We start from the raw sequence: 20,092 nt of genomic DNA, 5'->3' as shown, positions 1-20,092 counted from the left end.
GATAATGCTGTCTGCTTCTTATTTACAATGTCACTTGAAAGTGAGAACAGGCATTCTCATGGTGCTTTTGTAGCTGGCACTGCAAGGTATTTACGTGCTAGCTATGCTAAACATTCGTATGCCTCTTCATGCTTTGGCCACCATTCCAGAGGACATGCTTCCAAGCTGACAATGCTTGTTTTTTAAAAAAAAAAAAAAAAAAAAAAAGTCTTAATTAAATTTATGACTGAACTCCTTGGGGGATAATTGTATGTTTCCTGCTGTTTTACCCACATTCTGCCATATATTTCATGTTATAGCAGTCTCAGCTGGTGACCCAGCACATGTTGTTCATTTTAAGAATGCTTTTTCATTGCAGATTTGACACAATGCAAAGAAGGTACCAATGTGAAATTTCTAAAGACAGCTACAGCACTCAACCTAAGGTTTAAGAATCTGAAGTGCTTTCCAAAATCTGAGAGGGACGAAGTGTGGAGCATGCTTTCAAAAGTCTTAAATGCGCAACACTCCGATGCAGTAACTACAGAATCCAAACACCAAAAAGGAAAATCAACCTTCTGCTTGTATCTGATTCAGATGATGAAAATGAACATGTGTCGGTCCACATTGCTTTGGATTGTTATCTGGCAGAATCCGTCATCAGTATGGACGCCTGTCCTCTGGAATGGTGGTTGAAGCATGAAGTGACATATGAATCTTTAACATATCTGGCACGTAAATATGTTGACACTGGCTATAACAGTGCCATATAGGTAACATTGTAAACAAGAAGTGGGCAGCATTATCTCCTGCAAATGCAAATTGTTTGTCTGAGCAATTGGCTGTACAAGAAGTAGGACTGAGTGGACTTTCTAGGCTCTAAAGTTTTTACATTGTTTTATTTTTGAATGCAGTTATTTTTTGTACATAATTCTACATTTTTTATGTTTCTCTTTCATGGTAGAGATTTCACTACAGTACTTGGATTAGGTGAATTGAAAAATACTATATTTTTTTTATTTACAATGCAAGTATTTGTAATAAATATGAAGTGAGCACTGTACGCTTCATATTGTGTTGTAATTGAAATCAAAATATTTGAAAATGTAGAAAACATCCAAAAATATTTAACAGCGCAATTAATCACAATTAATTTTTTAATAGCTTGATAGCCCTGGTTTAAATCTGTAAGTGACTCGTGTTCCATGCCACAGCGGAAAGTGAAACTCCCCCCCCCCCCCCCCCCACGGGGTTGACACCTACCAGAGCCTGGAGTCTGAGTTTGTGAGATCTACGGCAAGCTTTTCAGCATGTGTGTAGGTTCTTGTATTGTTTTTAATGTTTTTCTCTGAAATGCTTTTCCCTTAAGGATAAATGTGCTTGCTGATGAAGAGCTGTGGTAACTTGCAACTGTAGGCATTATACTGTGTCTAACCTCTGGGGAGAGAGAGCAAAGCACAGATACTGGCTGGTCTTTTAGGCAGTCTGGCTTGCTGAAGATATCGCAGTATAGGTGGAGAGCTGTGCAGCAGGTCTCTGCCCAAGGGAGGTGACATCTGAGGAGCTGGGAGCCTAGAATGGGTGCCCTGGAGAAACTATGGAGGGCAATATAAGTGCAGTTGCCCAGAACTGTAAAGCATAAAGTACTGAAAAAATAAAAAATTGTAGTTACTAAATGAAGTCCTTGCCATATCTTTATCCTTGGTCTTTGTGCAAATGTGCTGTTGACATCAGTGGGAAATCCATTAGGGATTGAAGGTGGCATGGAGACCTGAAGTTCTGTTCCAGCTCACCCCATAATGAAAACCTTAAATTCTGCACTTTCCAGTTAATGGATTTGATGCTCCTGATCTATGGCTTCATAATGTGCTCACTGCTGGAACTTCTGGGCACCAATTAAAACAATAGTAGCTTTCGTATCCATTGTGGAACCAAATTCTCTGCTCCTTCCCATTAATATCAAGGATTTTTTTTTTTTTAAAGTAGGGTGGTTGGTGGCCTCCTCTTATCTAGGCTTTGCTATAATAATGAAGAGTCTTTCGTTGTGCTTAAATGTCAAGACTCCAGTTACCCTGTGATGATCATAGCCAGGCCAAGGTAGACCACTTTGCGGTAGTCAGCCTTGAGATGACTAGAGTATGAGTCATCACATCTGGGTCCATATCTGAGGAAGCTGCAGTCGCTTGGCCGGCAAAAATGAAAGGTGTTTCTGACCAGTGTGTTGAGATGTGTGTTACAGAGCACCAGTAAGTCCAGTAAAATTCTGGAGGCCCAGTATTGCTCTGACAGACTTCTACTCATTTTCAAATGCTTCTCACTTTCTACCACCATCACTTTGTCTTGTCACAAATTGAGCTTTAGCCAGTTCATCCAAAAATCATCACCTGGGACAACATCTGCTACAGGGGAGGGGGAAATGTAGAGCTGAGTATTAAGGTCAACTGAGGGGGAGGAGCTTGAGTCAACTGTCCTACATCTAAGTTAGTTGGACTGAAGGTAAGAAGTCTTGAGTTTATGGAGGAGGGCATTTTATTCTGGAACTCCCCCTCTCTGCCTTCCTCCCGTGCTTGTCGATCAGAGATGAAATATATTGACCGTCAAAGTAATGCTCCTCTTTTCATTCAGGCTTTTGCCTGAGGGATGGGGTGAGGGAGGGCGGAATCCATATACCTAATGAATTGTCGTTTTTATTCTTGTACGTTGGCTTAGTTAAGCAAATCTGATACATCTGAAAAAATAATTTAAACCAAGCATCACACCTACCATTGCGCACTCCACAGATACCTCACCCCACTGAGGTAATGCACGAGGGCTGTTTAAAACTTCTGATTCTGTGTTGGAGGTAGACCTCCCTTGAAGCTATGGTCACCATGTGGAAACATCCCCCTTCCCCCCCAAGCGTATTTGGTTTCAAAATGTCATTTGTTTGAGGTAGCTAGCTCCATTAATAATGCAGACGGCTTGGGCCACCTACCGAGAAGTCTGCCTTGTGCTGTTGTATGTGTGCGTGCAGAGGCTGGAACCAAAGCACATTCTTACTGTGTTGGATTTGGAAATTAGACTTTTTTTGAAGCGTTGAGGGGAATTATAACATTTACAGCCCAGTCGTTTGAATTTATAAGATGGTCTGTTTTCAATAAAATGAATGTAACTAGGTTTATAGCGCTGCATTGCTGGAGGCAAAGCCAGCTTTCCAATCAGCAGCACATCTGCATGTGCATCCTGGTAGGATAAACATCTTCTCTCTGATGCAAAAACATTTTCCTGACACACAATGAAGGCGGCTGAAGAAAGACAGCACATTTCCAAAGAGGTTTTTTTCCTCTCAAAATTCAACTTGAATGTTTGTCAGCACATCCTCTGCCTGTGTGTGTTCATCCAAAATGCTTTCCCTTTGAGAGAGGCAGGGCTTCCTTCAGAACCTATCTGATGGGTCACTGGTGCAGAGAGGCAGAGCTGTCCCACCTCATTCAACATGCTGTCTGTCAGCCCAGGGGAAGAGATTGGGAATCCAACTTCTTCAAATGACAGCTTGGAGCTTTAGGACCCAGGTCCATGTCAACTAGAAAAAGTTTAGTGGATTTGGAGCATGTTCAAGAAAAGAATACTTTGAGGATGGCTCGATTTCCATAAAAAGATGTGAAGGAAAATTTTTTTGGAGGAGAAGAGTGGAGATGGAGGGAGAACTAGGTATACTAGTAGACAAATAGCACTAATAGGTGGAACACATTAATGAGTAATCTCTCTGAAAATGAGAACCAGTCATACCCATGACTTGTAAGCCTGGATACTCTTGGATGTTGATGGGGGAACAAGAATAACACAAACTAAATAAGGAGGTTTATAGGAGTTTGAAAGGTAAAGTGGACCTAACAAGATGCTCCGCTTCCATTGCTGGACAGTGGCTCATATTAAACTCTCCAGTTGTGTGGATGGGCTTGATTTGATATATACAATTGCCGGACAGGAAGGAAAGTCTCCTTACTTATAGAGGAGGAAGTAAGAAATTTTCATTAAAGTGCAAAAGGAAAATAAACTGTCTTAACCTCAGATCTCTTCTAAATGCCTCTCTCTGGTTTGTGGCAATAACTTGCATAAACTTCTGAGGTTATCGCTGCTGCTTAGTTTTTCTTTGTAGTTCACATTTTAAGAACAGAGGTCTTGTGAAAATATCCACCATTGCTCATAAGGAAAGGGCATTTGTCATAGGTGGGAATAGTTTCTCGTCTAGCTCCCCAAAGTATGACTATTCTTATGTCAGCAGTTTCACTATTCAAATGCTTTCTTTGTAATCCCATCCTAAATAGTCTGGGATGGCTTGGTGGCTTGAAAACTTGCTGCTCCCAACAGTATACTTGCTGGACATTACCATAAGAATTACAGAACCCCCCCCCCCCCCGTCGTCAAATTTTTTGCATTTACTCTGGTGCAGGTAGATCACACTCTATTAGACGTTGAAGGCCTGATTTTCTGTTACCCTTTGCCTTAAGTAATTTATACCTGTGTAATGTGAATGCACAGTCTACCATCTCTGACTAGTTGTGTTACGCTCACTTTGCTCTGGTGAAAATGAGCCTATACTTTGTGTAGTAACAGAGAATCAGATTCTGGATATGTCTGATCACAGGCACTCTTGGAACCCTCTCAAAAGGATAAATTGTGGTGAATAGAATGCAGGCACTGTCCATGTGATGCAAGGCCCCATTTCAGGCTATATCTACACTAGAGGGCTTACAGTGGTGCATCTGCACTGATGAAGGTGTGCCTCTGTAAGCTCTCATGTAGCTGCTCTGAGCTGATGGGAGAGAGCTCTCCTGTTGGCATAATTAAACAACCCCCAGACCTTGCTGTTACTTCAGCTTTTCTAGTTGTGTGGACGCTCCTGCTCCAATATTGAAGGGGGAATATATTCTTTCTTTCTTTAGTGCCTAAATAATTATGCTAACAAAGTAAACAATGCAAGATATGCATGTCTTGATTCACACCTGTGTGTGGTGGTTTTTTGTTTTTTTTTGTTTTTTTTTCCCCTGACACAGTGGTATGGTAGAAACAATTTTCCATCTAAATCCCATGCCATAATAGATGTTCTATTACCGCTTATTCTGTGGCATAAACCTGGTTTATAACTTGCTTTGAAAGAGGTCTGTATTGAACTTCAGTTTAACTTTCCAGTTACTCTTCATTTTTTTTGCACTGACTAAAGGTTTGTCTACACAGGAAAACTTACCAGTGCTACTGTACCAGTATAACTATCCTGTCATTAGCTATCTTGATGTTACTCCCTATGTAGCTACTCTTATTTGGAATCGCAGTGGACTTTCTTTGGTTTAGCTTACGTTGACATAATGACACTAATGCCAGTAAATTGCCTCATGTGGATCAACCCTAAATTGATGTTTCCTACGTTACTTACATCTGTATGTACAGCTATGCTTCACTTCTCTGTTTAAAATCTCTTTTATGGGTAATGGAGAATTTTACTGTTGAAACATGGATGGGGAGTTCTGTTTAGCAAAATGGGTGTGAAAAGCTGTATGCTTGGCTTCCGCATTTTGCAGTATAGTTTATGCCTCCTTCAGGTGTAAATACTCTGGATTAGTGCAGTTATGATTATAATATTATTATGATGAAGGTGATACTGAAATGTGCTATAAATATACGTAGCTGTTTGATGTGCATCTCCATGAAACTTCTCTATTTCTGTTTCAGCAAGTAACTGACTCTCCAAAACTAATACTGCTTGGCAAAGAGACCAGGCTATTTACTCTTGACTAAAATCTTTGGAGGAAATCCTGACTCCACTGGAAATTTTTCTGTTGACTTCGAGGGGCCAGGATTTTATCCTTTGTGTAAAAACTGTCTCTTAAGGTTGCAGCACAAATAATGCGCTAAAGACAGCTTTTTGACAGCAGTAAGTACACTGCAGAATCCATGCCCCTGAAAGCTTAAGGGTTACAAGAAGGATAAACTTTCAGGAGAAGCCTAAAATTTAAGACTAAAATGTAGTTCATCTGTCTCAGCTATCTGAATTTCCCTTCTGGTATTCTCCTGTCGCTGTTGGTCTAATTCTTTGCCTTTCCCTGCTCTAATGAGATCAGGGCTAAGGCTGGGGTTTCTTTCCTTATTTAATGTATAGACTTTTCTCTGGTGCTCATTGCTACATTTTCTGAACAAAGCTTGCCATCATCCTGGGTGGTAAAGGAGTATTATCCCAACCTTTACAGATGGGGAAACAGCTATCAAATTAAGTGACTTGACCATAATCACTCAGGATTCAGGAAGTATATGGTATGGCTGGGACTACAGCCTAAATCTGAGTTTCAGTCAGTGTCTTAACAAGACTCTTTCCTTGCTTTGGAGTAATTTTTCTTTGTGATGATTAAGGATTTAGGTTGAATCCAAGTGATACACTAAAGATGCTTCCTATATGATTTATTTTACCTACATAATGTAGCCGATGGGCGGGGGGGGAACTAATAGCAGACACCAATGTTTGTATAGTGCATGGTGTGATAGAGTCCGGATCACTGGCTGAGACCTCTAGGCATTATTGTAATAAACTAATTAGTAGTTATATCAGCTATTCATTTTGGATTATTTGTCTGTCGTCCCTCCTACACAATCCTCCGGTATTTACAGAGCCACAAGAAGAAAGAAATCAGCAGGGAACATGATTGCTGGGGGACAGATGGAGAACCAATTCAAGGTTGTTGATGGCATTCACAGATCAGCAGCACATGGTGGACCACCACTTCTAGGCCTGAGAAACAAGCACTGACTGGGATTGCATTGTAATGTGGGCTTGGAATGACAAATGGTGGCTGCAGAACTTTTGGATGTGGGAGGCCATGTTCCTGGATCTGTGTCCCAAGTTCGCTTCAGTCTTCCAGCCCAGGGACACCGGAATGAGAGCTGTACTGACAGTGGAGAAGCGAGGGGCAATTGTACTGTGGAAACTTGCAACGTTGGATTGCTACTGGTCAGTGGGAATCCTTTTGGAGTTGGAAAATCCACTGTGGGGTGTCTTGTCATGCAAGCTCATGGGGCCATTAATCACCTCCTGCTATGCCAGACTGAGAGTCTCAGCAATGTGTTGGACATAGTGGATGGATTTGCCGCAATGGGATTCCTGAACTGGTGTGGAGCATTAGATGGCATTCACATGCCTATTTTAGCATCAGCCCACCTTGCACAGAGTACATCGACAGAAAGGGCTACTTTTCCATGGTTGTGCAAGTGCTGGGGGGTCACCAGGGATGCTTCACTGACATGAACATTGGCTGGTCAGGGAAGGTGCATGACTCTCGCATCTTTAAGAACGCAGTACTGTTCAGAATGCTACAAGCAGGGGCCTTCTTTCCCAACTAGCGGAGTACCATTGGCAATGTTGAAATGCCAATAATGGTCCTGGGGGACCCAGACAACCTGTTTCTCCCCTGGCTCATGGAACCGCATACTGGCTACCTCAACAGCATCGAGGAAAGATTCAGCTACCAGCTCAGCAGGTGCAGAATGACTGCTGAATGTGCTTTTGGTAGATCGAAGGGACACTGGCGTTGGATACGCACAAGATTGGATCTCAGTGAAAAAAAATCCCAATGGTTATAGCTGCTTGCATAATCTCTATGAAACAAAGGGGGGAAACTTGCCACTGGGGGGTAGGGCAGAGATGGAGTGGCTTTGCAAGAGCACTTTAACAGTGAGCCACAGTAATGCATTGTGATGTATGCATTATTGCTCAACCTCTACCTGGCGCTGCTGTTTTGGGGCCTGTTAAGAATGCACCTAATAATTTTGTTGTACTTGCGTACATTAATGATTGTTAGTATCACTAATACTATGAGTTGTCACACTCCACAGTAACAAATACTGAAGTGGGTGCTTTCATTGCTCTTTGCAGCATACGTTGGGAACGAATAAAGATGAATTATTTGCCAAACAATAGAATTTTGGGTAACAAAACCAGCGCAAAGAAAAATCTGGGCAATTTACAAGCAAAGTTAACAAGGGGAAAGAACATTCACATCCATTTAACCTACACTTACACTGACCTCTGACAGCCATCGTTGCTGTATGTGAAGCTGTGGCTGTCCATGCTTTCTTCTGGTGTGGGATGGTAGGGGTAGGCATGTGGGCCCTGAGGGGAGAGGCATAGGGACTGCAATGGGAGTCGAGCCCAGGATTGTTGAATATGGAGGTCCCAAAAGACTGCAGCATCTGCATTTGCTGGCGGAGAAGCCCTATTGTGTCCTGGTGCATTTCCCTCTGCTTGTCTTGCTACTGTCCACTCATTCCTTCCCCAGGCTGTCTGCAATATTCACCCTCCTTCCCCTTTGCTCATGGTCTGATGCAGCACGGGCTTGTAGGATCTCACTTAATGTGTCTTCTCAAGTCACTTCCTGATTTAAGCAAGATGGGGTAGCTTTTTACCTTTGGAATGTATATTTATTTTAGTGTATATCACTTCCTGTGGAAAAGCATAGAGTGCCTCTGTGGTTTTATTTTAACAGGGTGACCCTTTGAATCCGAGCAGTTGTGTTAGCAAATCAGCTCTTACCCAATATTTTGCTGAGAATGAAGACTGTAGGACGGTCATTTAACTGAGATCCTGGTACATAGCCTGCGGGGGTCCCTTAAATATTTTTTTAAAATAGCTTTTTAATATTACTATTAACTTGGCAGAAATGGTGAAATGTAAATGAGATCTCTAAAACTTTGGACTTCACGCAGTTTGGGACTGTGACTCGAGACAGGTTAGTGTCCCTTTTGGATTCCTGTGCACTAGTGCAGCGCTTTTGATTTTTCGGTAGAGTTTTAACAAAGCTAAGACCTACACTGGCACGTCAGAAAAATCTCCATTTTACTGTCCTGTTTATCTTTTGTAAAACTTATCCGGGTAACCAGAATTTGGAGTTTAAAATACTTTGGCCCAGTTCTGCTTTTATTGACTTAAGTGGGAGGTGACCTGAACTCACTGTCAATGGCCTTGTACCATAGCTAACTTCTTGAATGAATAACTAAAATCCTTTGAAAATTACAGACTAACAGTAATTAATACTTACAAAGGCAACAGGGTAGATAGGCAATTACTGTTCCCTTGTGGAGCAGAGTTTGGAACACTCTTGACTTTGCACAGAAAGTAACAGTAGCTGTTGCTGATGTCAGAGTCATGGGAGCTCTGTCTAGGTAATTTGTATAGTCCTCAGTGCCATAGTATCCAAGTGCTTCACAATTAATACAATTTAATCCTTGCAACATCCCTGTGAGATAGGGAAGCGCTATCACCATTTTACAGACGGAAACAGAGGCACAAGATAGCTGAAATGACTTCCCCAAGGTCAGACAGGAAGTACATGGCCAAGCTGAAAATTGAACCCAGGGCTTCTGAATCAATGGTCAGCGCCCTATCTGCTAGCCCAGTTTTCTTGGGAAAGATTGATCCTATTATTGGGGCCAGAAATGGTTGTTTAGAGCTGTTCTGTAACTTACCAAAGTGAAGCTATAATTAAACTAAAAATTATTCTGAAGTGCTTCTCATTTGCTAACTGGCGTGGCTATAGCTAAGGGTCAGTGTTTCCAGTTGTGAATGCCCATTTTCAGGGATTCGTAACCCTGATATGTTTATACACTCACTCTCAAAAGTAAACACCCAGTACACTCTGCTACTTGTCCAGGAGTCTCTCTTTTTCCCATAGCTTTTAAAAGCAGACTGAAATACTGCCATCTTTGCACTGGAATGAAAAGAAGCTTTTCTTGTTTCTTGCTACAGTGAGAACATACACGCTTTGGCAAGCAGCTTTGATTTAAACTAAAAGGCTCCAGTTTTTAGCGCTGATTTAATGCAGAGTGCTAGTTTGGCTTTTGATCCTCTTAAAGCTGGGTTATTTGATGTGAAAAACACCCTGGATACTCCGCTGAGGAGGGGAGCAGCTTTTCAGTTCTCTGTGTGTGGCTTCTGGAGAGGTCCTGGCAGAGCACTGAGTGGCAGGGGGCTCAGGGAAGCTGGCTATTGCTGATCTATAAATAAAGGGGCCTCTATTTCTTTGGATTCCTTTGCTAGAACTACATGTCATGATCAGTGAAACTCTTACCCCATTAAAAGAGCAAGCCAGACTTCTGCAGCATGTGTGCAAAATGTGGACTGTTCCGTTGGTCTGATTTGCTGAACAGATAAAGGGATTTCTTAACCAAAGAATGGCATGTAGTATATGATTCTGGCTTTCAAAAGGTTTATTTTTATTCATATGGCAAAATAAGGTTCTACTATTAAATATGGGGTTGGATTTGACTTGGCAGATACAAGAGCCTTCCATTACTGCTGTAGTTAAAATATGAAACTGCTTGATGCATGTCACTCGTGCTAGCCAGTGGACATGTAGCAAGCCAAGAATTCCCTCATCAATGTCTGGTTTTGTGAAAATATGGCTAGCTGAATGCTTAGGAATCAGGATACTTCCTTTATTGGAAGAGGCAAAAATAATGGGATGTACCTAGAGGGTTGGGTTTTTTGGTTTTGTTTTCTCCTGTCTAGTATCTCTGGAATTTGGGACAAGTATAAATATTCCTCCTTCCTAGCACTTTTATTTTCTGGTAAAATCTTTTTCACTCAGTAGTGCATAGTTCAGCCGTAACAAGGCATAAACCGAACTATGTGAGGTATTCAGTTCTGTTAGTATAGAAACTTAATGCTGTATTAGAGCTCTCAGTTGAAGTCTATGGATGGATACAAAATTTTAGTTCTGTGTTCCCACCCTGTTTCCTCCTTCCCCCTCCCCCCATCTGCAGTGTTAATTTCTAAATGTCTAAACTTTAATGTTACTGTAAATCTGAAACACCTTCAAACTAATGTATAGCGATTCTCCTACTGATGGAGTATAAAGAAATTAATAGAACTACAGTGTTGGTACAGTGAGGTGAGTTTCAAATCTTCTGTACTGAAGGAATAACATCCTGTCAGTTTCACCTTGTTGTCACACGCATGAACTTTGTCTTGAGGGGCAAAAATGGTGTATTCGTCAAATGTGTTAGCTCACTCAAGTTAGCTTAATGTTATTGAAAAGCCCTGGAAAGACTCAGACTGACATGTCTGAAGCCATGATAGCTGGTTGTATCGCAACCTAGGGGTACTATTATGTTAATCTGTCTCAGCTGAGAAACATAGTGTTTGCCTGTCAAGACATACCCATGGAGAGACTTTGCAGGGAGGAATAGGATATGAAACTACTGAGGAGCTGGAGAAAATAAACCAGTAGAGAACAAATGAGAGGCTGCTGAACTCCTGGTCTTATGTTGTCTCCGATTCTCACTGACTTACGGATTTATCTGGTTACTTTCTGGTTGAATTGGACTCTTATTAGACATGACAATGGTACGGTCATTGGTTGAGGAGAAAATTCATTTCTTAAATAGTGTAGCTGGATCTCAGTGTCTACAGGATTTAAGCACTTTCGCTTATTATGGACTCTTATAGCAACTACTGTGACTACGTCAGATTTATTTAGAATTTTATTTGGGAATGTTGTTCATGGGAGAGTAGAAGCAGCAGCTTTGACTTTATTCGAGATTGTTAGCCATTTTTCAAAGTGGTTTTCAGTTCAAAATACCTGGGGTATTTTTATATTTTGGAAGTAAAACAAGACTTGCTTTTTTTTGGAAATTAAAAAAGAATTAACCCGATATTTTACTTATACAAAATTCTTAATAGGCCTTCAGTAAATATGTATGGATTTTATCACAATCATAGATTGGCTTCTGAAATTACACACTGATCAGGATTAATTTTTTAACAAATTACAAAGCTAAAAGTAAAACGCGTCAGATTAACGACTTACACTTCATAAATTGTTATTGCCATTGGATGTTAATAGAACACTGGTGAATCACATCTGTTTCCTTTCAGTACAATGTCTTTTTTCAGTGACCACTTGTCAAGAATATAACCATTTGAATCAGGCCTTCAAATACAAGCTCTGTTATCGCTGACTCAGTTTTATTTAGTGGAATAAAGACCTATGCAAATAGTCATCTTTCTTAGTAATTGCATGCTTTATTTAAAGAATTGAATGCTGAGTTAAGAAATAAGAACTTAAGAACCATCCATGTTAAGTATTATGAGCTGTCACATTTTTGCAAAAAGAGAGCATGTTTCCTAAAGTAGATAACTCGTAACTGTTCGGTGTGTATAACTGAAGTTTCATCTAAAGTTTTAACTTTTTAAAAAAAACCTAAAATGGGTAATCTATAGTACAGAATAAAAACTTGAGGAGAAAAGAGGGTTTGCTATCCTGGTCAAGTGAATGGTGTTGATTCTTTCTTCATTTCCTAGTAACAAGCTTCAAATAACTTTTGGTAAGGTTGATAATTATCCTGTAAAATTAGCTGGTAGTAAAATTGATTGCCAGTAATATACCATTGGAAGGTAACAGTTGGGGTGCTAGCCTACACTGGTGGTCTAAACAGTCCCTTTTGTGTAGACTTCATAGTCACATACGTGAACACTTTCATTACTGGTTTCAGAGTAGCAGCCGTGTTAGTCTGTATTCGCAAAAAGAAAAGGAGGACTTGTGGCACCTTAGAGACTAACCAATTTATTTGAGCATAAGCTTTTGTGAGCTACAGCTCACTTCATAGGGTGCATTCCTCCGATGAAGTGAGCTGTAGATCTCAAAAGCTTATGCTCAAATAAATTGGTTAGTCTCTAAGGTACCACAAGTACTCCTTTTCTTTTTACTTTCATTACTGCGTAACTTGTTCACAGATTAATTTATGGCATGTGTGTGGACTTTTTTGATAAACAATTATTTGTAGCTAGAATCATGCACTTTGCTTTATAGCAGCTTTTTCAAGCTGAGCAACTGAATAACACACTTCAAAGTATATATTTGGAATTCACGTACTGGGGACATAATCTTGCAGCGATCTATCTTGCTTTACAAGAATTTTAACTGTGTAAGATCAGTTTGAAATTTCCAAGTCAACTTTTTTTTATTATTATTTTTTTTAAAGCAAACTCCAGGTTGCTGATATAGCACCTTTTAAAAGTAATATATCCTGGAATTAAAAAAAAAAATGTAGTTTTTCTACACTTCCCTATTATAAGGGTTTCTTCTGTAAATTTCCCCCTTGCTAACTGATACATGAAAGCACTGATTTTTTTTTATACAAAAGTGTTGTCAAATGTGTAAGGTAAACTGTTTTGGGTTTTGTTTTTTTTTTTTTTAAGTGAGCATTTCTATAACTTCGGGTGTTACAACTAATCATAGAAGGAACCAAATTTTCAGGCAAAAATGAAACTTTCTAGTTGATTCTCTTCAGAACTTTGCACTACTCCCATTTCATGTTTAAGCATGCAAAACCATCTCCTTGCTTGCCAGAGAGATTCCTTTTAATACTCAAGTAGTAAACTTTCATCATGCTAAAATATGGAAGAAAGTCTTTGTGCTTGTTTCAGTAAAAATTATCGTTGTATTTTAAGATTCCTGTTCTTTACATTAGAACTAGATATCTACAGACTGAGAATTAGTGAAGAACCCAGTTTTGTAAACCTTACACATTTTGGTGAGCACTCACACAAATAGTCCCAATACCTTCAGTGGAACTGCTTGTGTAAGCGCTCACCAGTTTGAGAGAAGGTTGTGCATCTTGCCCTAAAACAATAAATATGGTAATTTAGATGATCACGTTATATGGTAGCGTCAAGTGATTGAACATGACAGTTGATGTAAAGCTTGAAAGTGGCCTTGAAGAGAACATTCTTCATAGCTAGGACAGTGTAACGCTTCCTGGGGATACTAAGAGTTGTAAGACACCCCACTACTCCCTGCCCTTAGTGTGAGGAAGCTTTGTCTGTGCCTGCCATGCATCAGCACGGGCACCAGCCATGGGCAACACAAGTCCTCCACTCCGGGCCTCAGCGGCCCTGCTGACACTCTACAAGTTAGCACACCCGAGATCTGCGAGCTTCTCCCTGGAGTGTCGAACCCCTGGCTCTCCCAGTATTCGCAGATTTACTGCACAACACTTTCAAAGGGCAAGCCTAGGAGCTTAAATTCATTACGCTGCTCGAACCAAAAATCATAGACTGAACAGGGACACTGGGTTTATGGTTTATTACAACAACCTGTAACCCACTAACCCCCTCCTTTTGTCCTATGACTGCAGAGGTGTTAATGGGCCACTCTGCTTTGAATGGTCTCTTACAGTATGTGTTAACTACTTATGCTAAGCAATCTGTTCCACCGTGCATTTTGGTGTGACCTGTGAGTTCCTTTCCCGGACCCAAAGAAGAGCTTTCTTTGGCTCCAAAGTTTCTCTCTCATCAACAAAAGTAGGTCCAATAGAAGATATCACCTTGCCCACCTTCCCTCCCTAAAGCAGCCTTTTTTGTTGGTCCTCATAAGTGGTCACTTAAGACAGGCTCCACTAATCAAAATTCAGTTCCATGATCCCAAACTTTCTGTGTAACTAATAAGCACTTCCATGGTTTATGTACAGTTTGTAATTATGCATTTATTGTGGCTTGTTACTGCAAGCTACATTAGCTTCTTGGAATTATGTATTTACATGCCTTGACTAGCCATTCTTGAATAGCAGGTCTGTCCTATTTGCAGCAGATATCTCTATGCCAGTGATTGTCAAATTCTTCATATTATGGAGTGTATTAAGTAGTCAAGATGAAAATGAACATGCTTGAGTGTGTAGGGTAGAGCTGCTTAGTTAGATATCTAACTTTTCTTTTCTGTTTGTTTTCTCCCCTGTGTTTAGTCTTTCAGTAACTTCTCTCATTGCCTGCAATTACAGCGGCTCTAAGCTTTTCAGGTTATTTCATAGCTTGGCCCTGTCCTTGGGTATATTTGCTGCCTCTCCAGTTTCATCATCTGCAAATTGGATCAAACTTGCATCAAAGAAACCCCAACAAAGATAGTTATGATTAGGCTTGGCATGATTTGACTTTTATCTGTAAATGTCAATTTCCCTGTGCAACAAACCCATGAAAAATATTTCCATTAATAATCAAAATTTACACATAGGCAAAGAAAGAAACTTAAGGCTGCTTAAGAACTTAGTGTGATTTAAGGATATTTACATTGTATATTTTGATGTGATGTTGACAATTTGTGTGTTTAATGGTTATAAAGCTTTAACTTTTTGAATCTAAATATCTACTGTCATTAAATAATTGTCTGATACTCTACTGTTTGACTCCCCTGTAATTTCCTACAACTGTAAATTTAAATAGATAAAAACCAAAAAAATCTGTTGCAGTTACCAAAAAAAAAAAAATAAATAAAATTAAATTCTGCCAAGCCTAATGATGATGCAGCTCTGGAGAGTAAGTACACAGTAATACTTGGGTTTGGGTTTTCTTGTTAGTCTCAAAACCCTGAGAGCTGTTGTCCAGCCCAGAATTTCTGGAAAGCATCTCTGTGAAGAGACAAATTCTTTGCCATTATGGCACCTGGAAGTGCTCTGAGCATCACTGGTGGTCCCTGCACCACAACTGGGAAATACTTTAGTGAGCTTTTTGATCGCCATGTTTGGGTGTTTTTAGTATAAATAAAATGTTAACACCTCCTGCATTATATCTTTCATAGATGTCAGCAAGGGACCTGGATCCAAGAAATTCACTTTTTCCGTGAACTTTGCCAGTTACCATAAAGTTTCTTGCAAATTTATGCAACTTACAGAACGGTACTGGCTTATGAAGGCCTGTTTCTGTGTGATGCCTGTATACTGTCTGTAAATCCATCTTTCTTATGCCTGCTTTAAACTTCATGGCACAGCCATAACAAGCAACTAAGGGATGCGATGGCATTAATATGAAGGAGGCTAGCGTCACTAACTGGTCTCAAATTTTCTGGACTTAAATATTTGTCCATGTGGCTTAGAAATTTCACAGCAAGTCTGATGTTTTGTCAGTCTTCGGCATCTGGGAGGTCAGACATTTTCCTTTCTGTGTGAGTGTAAAATGTAGAACTCTGAGTGAAGGACTAATGATAGTAAAGCCAGAAGTCATAGGACTGGAAGGGACCTGGAGAGGTCTTCTAGTACAGTCCCCTGCACTCAAGGCAGGACTAAGTATTATCTAGGCCATCCCTGGCAGGTTTTTGTATAACCGCTCTTTAAAACCACCAGTGACGGAGATTCTACAGCCTAAACCGCCCTTGCTGCAATTTAAGCCCATTGCTTGTCCTATCCTCAGAGCTTAAGGAGAACAATTCTTCTCCCTCCTCCTTGTAACAACCTTTTATATACCTGAAAACTGTTACCATGTCCCCTCTCAGTCTTCTCTTTTCCAGACTAAACAAACCCAGTTTTTTCAGTCTTCCCTCATAGGTCATGATTTTTAGACCTTTAATCATTTTTGTTGCTCTTCTCTTGACTTTCTCCCATTTGTCCACATCCTTCCTGAAATGTGGTGCCGAGAACTGGACACAGTACTCCAGTTGAGGCCTAATCATCGCAGAGTGGAGAGGAATAATTAGTTCTTGTGTTTTGCTTACAACACTCCTAATACATCACAGAATGTTTGGGTTTTTTTGGTTTTGGCCAACAGTGTTACACTGTTGATTCATATTTAGCTTGTGATTCACTATGACCCCCAGATCTCTTTCCGCAGTTCTCCTTCCTAGGCAGTCATTTCCCATTTTGTATGTGTGCAACTGATTGTTCCTTCCTAAGTAGAGTACTTTGCATTTGTCCTGTATTGAATTTCATCCTGTTTATGTCAGTGTTTCTCCAGTTTGTCCAGATCATTCTGAATTTTAATCCTATCCTCCAAAGCACTTGCATCGTCCACAAACTTGTAAGTGTACTCTCTATGCCATTATCTAAATAATGATGAAGATATTGAACAGAACTGCACCCAGAACTGAACCCTGCGGGACCCCACTCATTATGCCCTTCCAGCTTGACTGAGAGCCACTGATAACTACTCTCATGGAACAGTTTTCCAACCAGTTCTGCACCCACCTTATAGTAGCTCCATCTAGGTTGTATTTCCCTAGGTTGTTTATGAGAAGGTCATGGGAGACCATATCAAAAGCCATACTACTTTCCCAGTGGACAGCCTGGCCTACTTTTCAGACTTGATCTCCCTACCTCTGCCAGTGTGGCCCTACTCTCCTGAGTAGAGCTTGCTAGATACAATCAAACAAACCTGCCACCTAACTCCTACCAAAGTAACTGGCCAAGCATTCACCCGGTTTCTTCTGCAGTCAGTTTCCTGTTTAACGTTTTCAGTGCTGCCTACCTTACCTGGATACTCTGGACAAAATGCACCTCTAGTGCTAGTTGCAGTGGGCTGCTGACATTCACAACGGACACTGAAGTATCTGAAGGGATTAAATCAGTGCTTCTAGTAAGACTTTCACCTTTTTCCACTTCTTCTGTCGACCTGTCCCCAGTACAGAATATTCCATGCCATATGCCAGAATAGAGTTTAGATTTTTTTTTTTTTTTTTACTGTCTGAATTACTGTATTAGTTTTATGCAGAAACGAGCTGGCTAACCTAATGATTCTGTGCCATTTGGATGCATGTACATTTAAACACCACTAGAGAAGCTCTCAACTCCTCATTCGTCCTAGGAGGAAAAGAAAAGGCACAACCTCTTGAAAACCATTGCCCAGCATTGCTGCTGCTGCTCCCATCTACCTAATCCTAAGGTCCACCCTTGTTGAGGAGAAATATGTGACCCATTTGCTTTTCCTTCTCTCCAGATTTACAGGAACGGATGGGCCAAGTGGTTTTGGATTCGAGTTGACGTTTCGACTAAAGAGAGAGACAGGGGAGTCGGCACCACCTACATGGCCGGCAGAGTTAATGCAAGGCTTAGCCAGATACGTCTTCCAGTCAGGTACTGTAACATTAAACAATTGCTGCCTTGTTTTCTATCACTCTAACTCTGATGGGTTACGTGAACATCAAAGTGCTGGATTTGAATCTTGTATTTATTCAATTAAATCTCTGCCATTTTAGTCTTGAGATCTGTCTTGTGTGAAAATGCTGTTTGGTCAAAATAAATGTGTTGCTTTTAGCAGCCAACTGGTAGATCTCTGTGCTACTGTACAGGTGATCTAGGTCCCCCTACCGTGAGCTGCTTGAAGGTACAGAATGGTTAGGCCTTAATAGGAAAGGGAGTCTTTGGGATTACCTGTTAGTGATTCCTCTAGACAAATGAGGAGCTGCTCAATGGTGGAAGAAGATGGCTGTGATATGAGGTCTTAGGGAGGCAGGGGTTAAAGATGAGACAAATGGAAATCCTCAGGGCTGTGTCAGTGATATAGAAGATCTCCTAGGAAATGTCAGCTTTCCCATGTGGTACAGTATAACTGAACTTAACATAAAAAGTGGTTACAAGGAGGAGGGAGAAAAATTGTTCTCCTTAACCTCTGAGGATAGGTTAAGAAGTAGTGGTCTTAAATTGCAGCAAGGGCGGTTTAGGTTGCACATTAGGAAAAACTTCCTAACTGTCGGGGTGGTTAAGCACTGGAATAAATTGCCTTGGGAGGTTGTGGAATCTCCATCATTGGAGACTTTTAAGAGTAGGTTAGACAAACACCTGTCTGGGATGGTCTAGATTAGTGGTTCTCAACTGTGGGTCCATGGCCCCTGTGGAGCTGCAAACAGGTTTCAGGAGGCCCGCCAAAATAAACAAGAGAGCAGGCCTCGTATCTGACTTGCTGGTGCCCAGGGCAGAAAGCCAAAGCCCAAGCAACTTAGCTGTGTGGGGCTCCCTGTGGCATGGGGCCCCCAGCAATTCCCTGTTTGCTGCCCCCTAATGCCAGCCCTGGCTTTTAATCTACTGGATATGAGAAAACACAGTTGTGGGTCATGGAGTTTTTATAGCATGTTGGGGGGGAGACAGGTTGAGAACCCCGATGTAGATAACTTGGTCTTGCTGTGAGTGCAGGGGACTGGACTAGATGACCTCTTGGGGTCCATTCCAGTTCTACGATTCTGTGGTTCAGTAAATGGCCCGTTGGGTAGAGTATCAATTCACATTGTGTTTATACATGGGATTCTGTGGAGTGATTGTGCATATAGTGAATGCCTTTTTGATCCAGTTTTGGGGTTCTTAGCTGTTAAAATAGCTTCCTAAATCAGTGATTACTAAACACGCACAGATTTGTAACTGTTTCTCTGCCAGCTAATAAATTGCTCCGTAACTTCTCTGATTCTGTGCTGTTTTTTCAGTCAGGACTTTTAAATTGGAGGGGCCCAGAAAAAATATGATCACCGTCAACTCCCTTATTGCTGATCACGAGTGCAACCCCCCTGCGCTCAGTAGCAATACTCACATGGTTGCTTTCTTTCAAATGCTGACTCAACAGAACAATCTACCCACAAATCACTTGTCTTGATCTTAAGAATGTCACTTGATGCCGGGTGGAATGAAGACATCTTGTCTAAATTTGGCTGTTGAAGTGGTGTGTAGGCCCATTTTCACTGTTGCATCATTGCAATTCAGGTTCAGTTGTTCTTCTTTGAGATTTTTTGCCTTGGTTCCTCACAACTCCTAAAGCAGTTGTATTCCATGTGATTCCCATCAGCTGTCCCAGATTCAGAGTCTGGGTGGGAGTACAAGATTTCCCACCTAAATCTGATATATGCAACTCTTATCTAGCTTTCTAAAGCATTTGCTGTCAGTGGATGCGTTAATAAGGCTAGCTTTTTCTCATGCACTTCTGAGATGTTTGCCTCTTACTTTGCAATTGCCTCTAATGTCTCACTTATCGACGTTAATATTATTTAATCAAGATTTAAGGCCATTTTTGTAGCATTTCAAATCCCTAAAATTCTGTATAAGTTCTCATACCACGCTTATCAGCATAGTGTCTGAGCGCCTTCCACTTGTGCATTGAGCTATGTGACTAATATCCGTCGCTTGTTTGTCCTCATTCTCCACAGGAGGAGGTGTGTACACAGTAGTGTTTTGACAGGATTTAAAAAAAATACTTAGTGGCCATGTAAACCATGTTAGTCGAAGAGACAAACTTTTGAATCTCTTCATGTTGCATTTCTTGGAGCAATCCAGTAACAGGAATTTTGTGTGGACAAAGTGACATTTTTTGTTTCTGTGCATTTTGCGTGAGCAGCAGACGACAGGTTGT

The 20,092-nt window shown here is 40.8% G+C and overlaps 1 protein-coding gene across 2 annotated transcripts in view; it reads left to right on the top strand.

The window, feature by feature from the left end:
* Window positions 1-20,092, top strand: part of SUFU (SUFU negative regulator of hedgehog signaling) — a 120,241-nt gene that overhangs the window by 11,124 nt on the left and 89,025 nt on the right. For both annotated transcript variants that reach the window (XM_077823272.1, XM_077823271.1), the window contains exon 3: window positions 17,699-17,835. In XM_077823272.1, the coding sequence (XP_077679398.1) occupies window positions 17,699-17,835 (137 nt within the window). The remainder of the gene's footprint in view (window positions 1-17,698; window positions 17,836-20,092) is intronic.

This window comes from Eretmochelys imbricata, chromosome 7 (genome assembly GCF_965152235.1).
Source record: "Eretmochelys imbricata isolate rEreImb1 chromosome 7, rEreImb1.hap1, whole genome shotgun sequence".
NCBI classification, from domain to species: Eukaryota; Metazoa; Chordata; order Testudines; family Cheloniidae; genus Eretmochelys; species Eretmochelys imbricata.
This window is presented reverse-complemented; position numbering and strand designations above follow the sequence as displayed.